Genomic DNA, 11,860 nt, shown 5'->3' on the forward strand with positions numbered 1-11,860 from the left:
GGCAGCTGCACCTCATGAATATGCAATCTGCTGCTACATATGTAGCAGACCAGTAATTCCTCTTCAACCTTGTGGCTGTGCTGCTTTTCACTTTGCAGAAAAGCCTTGCCAAAAAAGCTTTAAAACTGAAGAAAAACCTTTCCTTATATGAAGCTTAAAAAAAAACCAAACCCAAAGTTTACTAAATCCTATAGGATTGGCTAGGGGTTGCAATTCTCCTTTTAAGTAAATGCAAACAATGTGTTTTTCCAAGTTTCTTCCTCCTCCCCCCCCCCCTTTTTTTTTACAGAGCTTTTTGAACTTGTTCTCTAAGAATAACACAAATTAAAACTTCAAAAGTCCCAAACGTGGATAAAGGATAGATAGTATTATCATATTTTCTTATTAAAAATCTCTGGAGAGGTGCTTCTGCCTTCCCAAAACCAGACATTTCCATATAAGTGATTAATATCTGAATTAATATAAATATGTATACGCAAATGGCTTCTTACCTACTTATTGTATTAAATGAGCTAGAAATGTCTTGGCATTCTCATAACAAGAGCACTGAGTATCTCTGTGAAGGCTTGTCTTCAGCTAAAACATAAGTGAATATACAGTTTTGAAGGAAACGATACCATGCAAATTTAGGCAACAGATTTTCACTCCTAAATATCCTCTATAAAATGCTTCCCAGTAATAAAAGTTCTTCTCCGCAAAGCCACTGGGAAGAGTTCAAAGTGTTTATGAATCACGCTGAATAAAGGTACTCTGTGAACCTGAGTGACGCAGTTGTACAATGGAGTTTTCTGCTTGCAAACAGGATGAAGGAGGGCTCACTTTCATCTCAGCTTCCACCTCTGAGCCCTAAGCATGCTCATCTTCTTTGAACATGATCACCTGATCACCCACTATCATCATGATATTTTAAAAGCCAGGTCTTTTTTCCCTTTAATGGCAAGTATCTTGCCAACTTTGTTCTCCTCGGATCAAAATAGGCAACAGAAAGATGGTGGGAAAGGCTCTTCAGCAGCATCCCTCTGCTGTGGCCTAGTCCTTTCCAGTTCAAAAGGCTAAAATCACCCCACTACACCTATTTAAATGCAGCATAGAATGTCAAGGCAAAATATATGTTACAGAGGTGAATGTTACAGACAGAAAAACACTCAGAAGTAACACAGGTTGGTTTGGATTTTGTGTTGCTTTTTTTTTTTTTTTTTTTTAATTAAGGAAAATAAGGTGCCGCCTTTCCCCGCCTAGAGGATGCCTGCCACAGAGTGACGGGAATAGCCTTAATTGCCCGCAGTGCTTCCTCTCTAGTGACTATGCCCTGCTGCTGCTGCTAGCTCCTGCTCAGGCCGTGCCCGGGTGGAGGGCCCCGCTTGTTGCGTGAAAAGCGCGCCCTGCTCGGGGACCGCGCGGAGAGCCGCACAGCGCCCGGCACCTCCCCTTCCCTCCCTACCGCGCGGCGGGCGGTGCGCGGCCGCGGAGCACCCTCCCCCGCGGGAGGCAGGCTCCTCTTCCCCACTGCCGCCTCCGCGCATCCCCTGCAACGCGGGAGGGTCATTCCGCGGGAGAAGAGTCGTGCCCGCCCGTGTGGACCGGTCCCTGCCGGGGTGAAGGGGGGCGCTGGAGGTCGGAGTTGCGCTGAGCGAGGAGGGGCTGGTTAGGGAGAGGAGGTACACTTTGTGCGTAGCACGCAGTTACTGTGAGCGTTAATTAACCCGCCCGGTCCGGCGGAGGGGCGAGCTCGCTGGTTCCCGGGGCCGGTGAAGCTGCAGGGACTCCTCGGCCCAGTGGGGCGGCCGCCCGGGCAGCTCTCCCTCCCGGGAAAGGAGCCGGCGAGGGCACGCAGGAACACGTTTCGCGGGAGGGAGGGTTTGCCTTCCGAAAGCTCAGCCAGACTCAACTCCAGAGCGTTTCTCACAGCCTGCGGAGCTGGGGGTGTGGAAAAGATCAACGGCAAGGGCTGCAGTTAAATATGCCTGAGAGCCAGTAATCCTCGGTTTTGGGGGGGGGGGGGGGGGGGAATCTGCCTCTTTGCTAAATCTGCGTATTCTTAAGGCATTTTAACCTGTGGGGACTGTGGTGCGATTTGCACAGGAAGCCCGTGGTCGGTGCCCGGAGCGCACGGTGCTGCTGCTGCTGCTGCTGATGTGCCCGGACGCTTTCCCCCGGATCAGGTTACCCTGCTCCGTGAGCCGGGCGAGCCGCCGGTGTCGGGCCGCAGCCCCACGCGTGGGAGAGGGGTCAGGGTGACTGTGCCCTTCCCCACCCCCCGCTCCCCCCGGGGTTTATCGTCGGTAGCCAAGTGGGTGTGAATGTGTGGGCACAGCTGCTCTGTCATGCAAACCTGCTGAATTCCAGTTAGAAACTTGTGGTGCTGTGCCGCTCAGTACAACCATGAGGGGAAATAATGATAATAATAATATAAAATAAAGGTCCCGGGTTGGGTATCTCGCGTTTTCCCACGTCTGGCAGAAGAGGCTCAGCGCTGCCACCTCGCGTCCCCCGGCCCTACGAAGCCTGCAGGAAAAGGAATGAAGTTTCGAGGTTTTTTTTTCACTTGTAAAACGTGGAGAAATCTGGCCAGTGCTCTTCAAACCGCCTTTTAGGTGGAAGCTGAGTGCTCACACTTTACACCTAGGCTTAAAAATGTGGGGCCCTGGAAGGTGCTTCCAGTCCTGCACTGGAGGATTAGGGGTGGAAGTAATTAACTTTAAGGAAACAGCCAAGAAATTGTAGTAAAATGATTTTATAGAGTTTCTCATCGTGTTCTTGCACTTGCTTTATTAAGCAATTCTAAATTGCCCTTTTGTAAAGTGTTCTTTCCTTCAGGAAATAATACTCTTCTGGCCATCCCATGTTCATGCTTTTTGAAGCAAGATTAAATTGAGGTGACTGCTTTCATCAAGATAATGCTTAACTCACCTGAAGATGATTTTAGCCATGGCACACTGTGACACAACTGGGTGAAAAGCTTCTCTAAAGTTTTTTTCTTTCCATGTCTCTGGGTTTAGTTTGTATTTTTCCTGCTTTAACCTGTATCTTGAAACATGAGAATATTTTACTTGCTTTGTAGTTTAAACAAATTGAGATTTATATGTAAAACATAATAGCTGGGACTGAAATCCTTTTGGATAGCATGCTTACAGGTGGAGCAGCCAGGAGCCACTGGCTGCTCCCAGACCCAGTTTTTCCCACTGCTGCACATGGGTACCAAGTGTGTAGGTAAAGCTAGTACTTACTCCTGACACCCAAACCACTGTGAGTCACTTTTTCCACAGATGTTGATGGTGTATGGTAGAACAGATTTGATGTGAGCTTTGGGGTAGTGTGGGGGGGAAACATAGAATGATTTACTACACACTAAGTGTAAAAGTGAGAAACACCACTGATGTCACTGAGTCTCGTCAACTTAGTACAGAGCGGTATTTTATCCAGTGCTTACCAGAGGCTGAAAGAGAAAACAATGTATTATTTTTGCAAGCAAAGCAAAAATTTAGGTTGTATCTTTGCAAATGTTCTTGGTCATGTAGGTGACCTACCCAAGGGGGTACCTGGATTTCAGGATTTTTCTCAGCACTTTGTGACAGTGTAATAGCCCGTGTCCCATGTGGGATCTTAATATTCAAAGCTTGTTCTCAAACCAATTAGAAACCCTGCTAAAGGATCCCACTGTAAATTTTCTTGCAAAAATATCTAAGTTATTTTTAGACCTCTTTTTCACACATTTCAGCTGTTTTCAACCATTGTTTTTTGTTTCTGATTTAACAAGTGTTTTTAACTGCTGGTGTGTGGAACAGAAATTTTCACAGCTGTTTTGTCTAACAGCCTTTTCGGTCCCTGGCCTGACGGATGGTGTGAGGAATCTTTGGGGCAGTAACGTTGCCAGTGTTTTTACGGCCTCACCAACACTTTACCTGAGTACTGGGTTATTTGACGCCGCGAGGCCTGAAGCGGTGCCTCACAGCGCCTCTCACCGCCGCCCTGTTGTTACCACTGACCATGGCAGGGCGGAGGGGCCGGAAAATGGGATGAAAACGCATCTCGAAACGCCCCTTGAACCCTCCGAAGGGCCCCAGAGGCGGCGGGGGATGGGGGGACAGGGTTAGGCGCGGTTGCACCTCCGCGCTCGGGAGGCTGGTCCTTGCCCACCGGCCGGGTACCGCTTTCCCCGCCCCTCGCGGCCCCTCCTGCTCCCAGGGGAGCCGGCGGGGCCGGACAAGACCCCTCAGCCAGGGGTCACGGGGCTGCGGCGTGCCTGAGTGGCCGCTGGCGGAACGCAGGGAAAGCAGGCAGTGAGGGCAACGCGTCTGCCCTCCCTGTTACTCCGCGGCTAGGCGATGGGATGGGTGGCGGCGATCAGCGAGCGCTGCCGCCGGTGCGGAGCTCCCCGCTCCGCAGGAGGTGCCGGCCGCGCGTTGCGTCCCAGCCGCGGCGCCGCTCTCCATGTCGGAGGGGGCGTGACGGTAGCGCTTTGCGGACACTTCGCGAGGGGTGACGACCCCGCCGCAGCAACACCCGCGTGTGGCCGGGGGCGGACGCGCACACACACACACACACACGCATACACACGCACGCACTCCGGCATCCTCCTCGCGGAACGCCCGGCAGCGGGGTCACCGGGGCGGTGCGTTGCTTTGTGCGGGCAGGTGTCCCCCCCGCCCCCCACCCCCCCCCCACCCCTTAATTATTTGCATTATGATGATTTCTGCTGATTTCCTAATTTTTACCCTGCAGGGAGGGAGGAAGGGGGAGGGTAACGTGGGGGGGGGGTGGGTTGCGGGCACGTGCTCTGCGGGGCGGCGCGCGGGGCTTGCCCTCCTTTGCCCCCTTTCAAAAAGTCCTCCCCGCCGCCGCCGCCGGGAATGAGGTCAGCGCGGGCGCTTCCCATTGCACGCGGGGCGCGATTACCGCGCCGCCGCTCCCGCCAATCGCCGCGCGGCGGGCGGGGCTTGGCACGCGGAGGCGTTGGATACAGCGCCCGATTGGCCGCGGGGCGGGCCGCGAAAGGATAAAGCGGGCGCGGGGCGGGCGCGGGGGTCCGCTCTCAGGCTGCAGCCGGCCGAGCGCGGCTGTGCGCGGGGCAGCGCCCGGCGGGCGGGGGGCGGTGGCAGCGGCAGCTCCGCAGGGCTCCGCGAGCGCGGAGCAGCAGCAGCAGCAGCAGCAGTGCCGGCAGCAGAACCAGAACAACCACCACCGGCTGCGGCGGCGGCGGAGGAGGAACGGGGCTGTGAGCCCGACTTGCCGCTCTTCCTGCCGGGGACGTACACACTCGTTCATGCACGGGCGCTTTTCTTTTTCTCTTTTAATTCCTCGTGATTTTTTTCCGTAATTATTATTTTTTTCCTTTTTCTATTTTTTTTTTTTTTTTTTGCCTGAGGGGTTTTCGCTCTGCGCCTCGTAACTGCCAAATCCTACCTGCACTAACTCCTGACCGCCGAACCCGCCGCCACCACCACCACCACGAGTCCTGGAGCCGGGGTTTTCGGGGCTTTGGAGGCGCGCCGCAGCCGCCTCCCCCCTGCCACCACTCCCCCTCTCTCGCCGCCGGTGCACGCTGGCCGTGCCCAGCGCTGAGAGACTTTGTGCGCCGGGCGCGCTATTCTGCTGAAACGCCGCGAGCAGGCGGAAAGCACTTGTGAACTGCTGGACCACAGCTGCTTCAGGGAGGGGGCAGATCCGAGGTGGTGAGGAAAAAAAAGCAGAGGGACATCCTCCCCTCCAAAAATCCCAAACCCGTAACACACCAAGGAAAAAGCCAACTTGGACGGACGGCTCGCGGTGCGGCTTTTGCAGAAACTCTGTCACTGTGTCTGACCGCGGGCGGCCCCGCCGCTGCCTCCGCCGCCGCCTCGAGGGGGAGAGGACCGCGCCGCCGGGGACGAGGCGCCGGTGTGGAAATACAAGTGGTGCGCGGAGCGGGACCGCGGCCGCGGGGGGCTGCGCGGCCGGCTGCGCCGCCCCAGTACCGCTGTGAGAAGTTGCGCGCCCTGCCCCGCGCCGGAGCGGCGCTGAGCGCCGGCGAGCCCCGCGCTGCCGCCGCCGCAATGGTGCAGCAGACCAACACGGCGGAGAACACGGAGGCGCTGCTGGCCGCCGAGACCTCCGACTCCGGGGCCGGCATCGAGCTGGGCATCGCCTCCTCCCCCACGCCGGGCTCCACTGCTTCCACGGGGGGGAAGGCGGACGACCCGAGCTGGTGCAAGACGCCCAGCGGACACATCAAGAGGCCCATGAACGCCTTCATGGTGTGGTCGCAGATCGAGCGGCGGAAGATCATGGAGCAGTCCCCCGACATGCACAATGCCGAGATCTCCAAGCGCCTGGGCAAGCGCTGGAAGCTGCTCAAGGACAGCGACAAGATCCCCTTCATCCGGGAGGCGGAGCGGCTGCGCCTCAAGCACATGGCGGACTATCCCGACTACAAGTACCGGCCCAGGAAGAAGGTGAAGTCGGGCAACAGCTCCGCCAAGCCCGGCGACAAGGCGGACAAGGGCGGCGGGGGCGGCGCCGGCGGGGGCAACGCGGGCGGCGGCACCGGCGGCTCCGCGGCCTCCGCCAAGCCCGCCCCGAAGAAGGGCGGCGGCGGCGGCGGCTCCAAGCCCTCCCCCGCGGGCGGCGGCGCGGGCGGCAAGCCCCACGGCAAGGCAGCGGCGGGCGGCAAAGCTGCCCCCTTCCCGGGGGAGCCGCCGGCCGCGCTGCTGCCGCCCGAGCACCAGGCGCTCTACAAGCCCCGGGGGGCGGCGGGCGCGGCCTCGGGTCCCGGCAAGCCGCTGGCCGAGAAGAAGCTGAAGCGGGTCTACATCTTCGGGAGCGGGCAGGCGGCGGCCGCCTCCGCCTCCCCCGGCGGTGCCGTGCCCGGCAGCCCCACGCTGAGTAGCTCGGCGGAGGCCGGAGACCCCTTGAGCCTCTACGAGGAAGGGGGGGGTGGGGCGGGTCGGCCCGACGGGGACTGCGGCGGCGCTGCCTGCCCCTCGCCCTCCGGCTCGGGCTCCCCCTCGGATCACCGCAGCTATACCAGCCTGCGCGCCTCCTCCCCAGCCCCCTCGACGGCGCATTCCTCCTCCGCGTCCTGCCACTCCTCCTCCTCTTCCTCCTCCGGCTCTTCTTCGTCGGACGACGAGTTTGAGGACGACCTCTTAGACCTGAACCCCAGCCCCGGCTTTGAAAGCATGTCCCTGGGCAGCTTCAGCTCCTCGGTGCTCGACAGGGACCTGGATTTTAACTTCGAGCCCGGCTCGGGCTCTCACTTTGAGTTCCCGGACTACTGCACGCCGGAGGTAAGTGAGATGATCTCGGGTGACTGGCTGGAGTCCAGCATTTCCAACCTGGTCTTCACGTACTGAGGCAGGAGCCGGGCGCTGCAGGAGGAGGCACCGCCGCGCGCGTTTCTCGAGTTTGTTTTCCTTTTTCTTTTTTTTTCTTTTTTTTTTTTCCCTTTCTCCCCTGCCTTCCCCGGGAAGGGGCTGTTGAGACTGCTGCTGGTGCTCGGGGAGCTGGGCGGCGAGAGCAGGATCGCCCTCTGCTTGCGGAAAGGCCAGCAGTCCTCTTCCCCCGGCCGGAGACGGACCCGCACAAACACACCCCCCTCCTCCGATGTTGCTTTTTCAGAGACTGGCGAGAGCGAAATGCTGCCTTTTCCCTTTTTTATTTACTGAAAAGAGAGACGGGGGGGGGGGGGGGGAGGGGAGGGGGGAACCGCACACACCTCTGGGTTCTTTGTTATTGCCCACTTTATATGAATAAAGAGGAGGGGGAGCGATGCATTGTGCTAAGCGCACGCTGGAGGTCTTGAGCATTCGCCCTTTGGCGTGAAAGAGCGAGCTGAACTGCTTGGAAAAACGGAGAGAAAGAAACGAACACAAAAAAATCCACCCAAGCCCTTGCAAGGTTCGTGTCTGGGGGGAGAAATCCTGTCCCGGTTTCTTAAGCGGTGAGAGGCGACGATGATAGGAGGAGGAGACGGATGGAGCTGGGAGCTGGACTGAGATCCCGGTTAAGTGGAGAAGAGCCAGACTCACACTTGAGAGTTGTCTTGGAAATACGGTGGGGGGAAAATAATAATAAACTGAAACGGATTTGCACGTACGGTTGAGGTGGCGGCAGCGCTTTTCTCGGTCACCTGATGTCATATGTAGAAAGGAAAAATAAGGCCGAAACTTCAAGAACACTGAAAACTTCTTTGGAAACAGACCGAATGGGAACAGTTTCTGTCGTGATGTGGTACAGGGAAAACTGAGGGCGACGGCTTTTGCAAAAAAAAAAAAAAAAAAAAAAAATCCCAAATACGAAAATACTGAAAAAAAAAAAAAAAGTAGTTTTTTTTCTTCTTACTCAGAATCGTGATGGTGTTGGATTATTTCACTGGTGGGGTTTAATATAGCATGTTATCCTGTCTTTTTAAGATTTCTGTAAGACTGTTGAACAGTTTAAAAAACCCTAGTGTTAGGATAATATAAAAGCAGATAGATGGCGCTATGTTTGATTCCTACAAAAATATCACCAGCTTTTTTTCATTCTTAACTCTTTAAAGGATTCAAACGCAACTCAAATCTGTGCTGGACTTTTTTTAAAAAAGAAAAGAAAATTCAGGACCAAATTTTTTTCTCAGAGTATGTATGTGTTTGTTCCTTATAGCTGTAAATGAAAAGACTGGTTTTTTCTCACCGATGCTCCATCCTCGTGTTGTTTTTCGGTTTTGTTTTTATTTTTCCTTGTAAATGTAATCGGATGCCATTTTATAAGTGGACGTATTTATACTGGCCAAACATTTTTGACTTGTATTTCTTTGTCCTTTTTTGGTAGTTCTCGTTGTTACCCACACCATTTTTATGTCTCCTTCACTGAAGGGCTAGAGTTTTAACTTTTAATTTTTTATATTTAAATGTAGACTTTTGACACTTTTAAGAAAAAAAAAGAAAAAACAAACAAAAAGAGAAGAGAGATGAAAACGTTTGATTATTTTCTCAGTGTATTTTTGTAAAAAATATATAAAGGGGGTGTAAATCGGTGTAAATCGCTGTTTGGATTTCCTGATTTTAACAACAGGGCCGCTGGTTAGTATCTCACCCGCGTGTGCACGCTCACTCACTCTCACGCACCCACGAGTCAGCCCCTTTTGTCCATGTTTACACTCCAATCTGCAGGCATCTTAAAGTGACAGCATCCCTCGCCGCCTGTGCCCGCTCCGCAGCCCCCCGCCTTTACTGAGGGGGTCCGGAGGGGAGCGGGCAGGGGAGGACTGAGGCGGACACACCGTGTGCCACCGTTCTGGGGAGACACGCCTGTCCCGAAATGAAGTACAGCAACTGGTGCATTTACAGAGAAGGGATCCTGTACCTTTAACTTGTAAACCACATCTTTTGCACTTTTTTTAGAAGCAAACCCGTGCCGTTTAAACCACTGGATCTATCGAAATGCCGGTTTGAGTTCGCGACACTATGTACTGCGTTTTTCATTCTTGTATTTGACTATTTAATCCTTTCTACTTGTCGCTAAATATAATTGTTTTAGTCTCTTATGGCATGATGATAGCATATGTATTCAGGTTTATAGCTGTTGTGTTTAAGATGAAGAAAGTGAAAACATCTTTGTACATTTAAGTCTGTATTATAATAAGCAAAAAAGAAGATTGTGTGTTTATGTATGTTAATATAACATGACAGGCACTAGGACGTCTGCCTAATGAGGTGGTTCCGTTAAGGGTTTAACTTTTTTGTTATTTTTTTGTTATTTTTTTGGTCATCCATCCTGTGCAATATGCTGTGTAGATTTGTTTTTTTTTTCTTTTTTTAATCTTATCTTAACGATCACCCTCAACGCAATGTTGGGAAAGAGAGAGAGAAAAGGAAAAAAAAAAGATCATGCCAGCTAACCATGTCAAGTTCACTGCCTGTCAGATTGTTGATATACCTTCTGTAAATAACTGCTCTTTTGTTTTGGTTTTTTTTTTGTTTGTTTGTTTTGTTTTGTTTGGGTTTTATTTTTTTCTTTAGTTTGTTTTTTTTTTTTTTTTTTTTTTTTTTTTTTTTTGGTTGTTGTTGTTCTTCGGGAAGGAAATAAAATCAGCTGGAACTGAACCCTAACACTGGACTGCTCTTGTCATCATTCATACGCCCCCTGCCCCCTCCGAACAGCGATCTGTCGTCCTCCGGAGGCAGCGGAGCCTCCTGCTCGCCGGAGGCCCGGCTCCGGTGTCGGCCACTGTCCCAGCGCGGAGCCACCGCCCCGGGGCCAGCCCTGCCGGGAGGAGCCAAGGGAGGGGCAGCCGTGTCTCCGAACCGCCCCTCCTCCAGGGCTGTGGGGTGGGTGCCGCGGAACCCGGGCTCGGCGGCGGTGCGCAGCTGGGCGGACGGCTCCCGGTGGAGGGGTCGGGGTAGCTGGGGCTGGGTGGGGTTTGCCTCCGCCGAGCTCCTGGCAGCGCGTTAGCCGGGAGGCGGCGAGCCGCTCCTCTCCTTCCGGGGCTGCTCCCCCGGTACTGCAGGTTGAGGTCGTTTTCCCTTATACAATACGTGTTTTTTTCCTTTTTTTTTCCCTTTTCTGCACTGGCGTTCCGGGTGAAAGCCTCCGGAGCGAGCTAGCCTCTGGGCCCGGGCAGTTGCGGGGCCCCGCCGCCCATCCTCCATCCAAACCGGTTTCTCCGGGGCACCTTTAATGAAGTCTTTCTAATGAGAGAGCTTGCAAACCACGGGCCATCAACGATGTTAGCAGGGAGAATGCGCAGGTCGGAGGGACTGAGGGACGGGGTAGTGTGTTGGGGTCCTTGCCCCCACCTCCCTGCTGCCTCCGAGCTGAGTGCTCCCCGACCTGGGCCAAAACCCGTGACCCCGGCCCTGATACGCGCTTGCGTTCCCCTCTTGCCCACGGATATGCATCCTATCTTGAACAGTATTTTGTAAACCGATTAAAGTATCCCACTGACATAATGGTTTCACTTAGCTGTTAATTTACAGCTGGCTTTGAGCCATAAACTCTTTTCCATGAAAAGGAGCAGCAAACTAAAGGAGACCTGCTGGCTGTTTCGCAAAGCCACCGGCACAGGAGGTTAATGTTTGCCCTGCTTTATCCTCTCGAATTCCTGTGTTGTATTTGCCATGCAAAAAAAGCCCCCACCTACAGACCCGCGCAGTTCATTGCCCGGAGGTTTCCCGGTTAGCCTCTTTGCATGCAGGGCCGCTCCTTCCAGAGGTCACTTGCAAAGCAGACATCCCTGCTGGTGGCCCCCCGGGACTCCCCATCCCCCGGGACGCAGGGGAGGGGGGGAGGGCGAGCAGGCTCCCCGCTGGGGGTGTGTGCCCCAATCCACGGGTTCCTGCATTCAAAGGTTGTAACTCAAAAAAATAGCCTTACTTATAACTAAGGTTATCGGTCAGTTTGTTCTTGGGTCTGACCACAGGCCAAAATCGAGGACAAAAGCGAGCAGTAATGGAACGGGTGACAGCACCAACACCCACTGCAGTCACTTGTAGCAACAGGCCTGGACTGTATGCCCCCCCCCCCTCCCCGAGCCGGGCTGGTGTGCCGTTGGATACAGTTAACTTGAGGGGTTTTATGGTTTCCTGCACACGTTGTTTTTCTCCTCAATTATAATGAAGTCCAGTGTTGCCAAACAGATTGTTTCTCTGGGGACTCTTTGGTGACACAAGTTGTTACCTCCAGATAGCTAAGTGGAAGTCAGGCTAAAATATATATATATGTATGTGCAAATGTACACAAATAGGAAATACTCATACGTTCCTTGCTGCCTGCAATATGGCTGGCTCAAGGCACATCTCTCACCAGAGGAAGCACCTAGAATTAAGCTAAACAAGGATATGTTACCGTATGTATGTTTTTTTTCTTATAAACCATATTTCTAACAGAATTGTTTTGGGAG

The 11,860-nt window shown here is 53.7% G+C and overlaps 1 protein-coding gene across 1 annotated transcript; it reads left to right on the top strand.

Moving 5' to 3' along the window:
• The first annotated feature begins 5,894 nt into the window (after positions 1-5,894).
• On the top strand, positions 5,895-10,070 carry SOX4 (SRY-box transcription factor 4). Its single transcript, XM_062618033.1, has one exon. It carries the CDS (start codon positions 6,033-6,035, stop codon positions 7,329-7,331), a length of 1,299 nt encoding a protein of 432 aa, XP_062474017.1. The 5' UTR covers positions 5,895-6,032; the 3' UTR covers positions 7,332-10,070.
• The last annotated feature ends 1,790 nt before the right edge of the window (positions 10,071-11,860 follow it).

The sequence above is a fragment of the Pezoporus occidentalis genome, unplaced genomic scaffold (assembly GCF_034315485.1).
Source record: "Pezoporus occidentalis ecotype Australia unplaced genomic scaffold, CSIRO_AGI_Poc_V1 ctg2, whole genome shotgun sequence".
Lineage (NCBI taxonomy): Eukaryota > Metazoa > Chordata > Aves > Psittaciformes > Psittacidae > Pezoporus > Pezoporus occidentalis.

Bases quoted from the DNA above. Each gene is read 5' to 3' on its own strand.
- SOX4 (XM_062618033.1), top strand. From the start codon at position 6,033: ATGGTGCAGCAGACCAACACGGCGGAGAACACGGAGGCGCTGCTGGCC.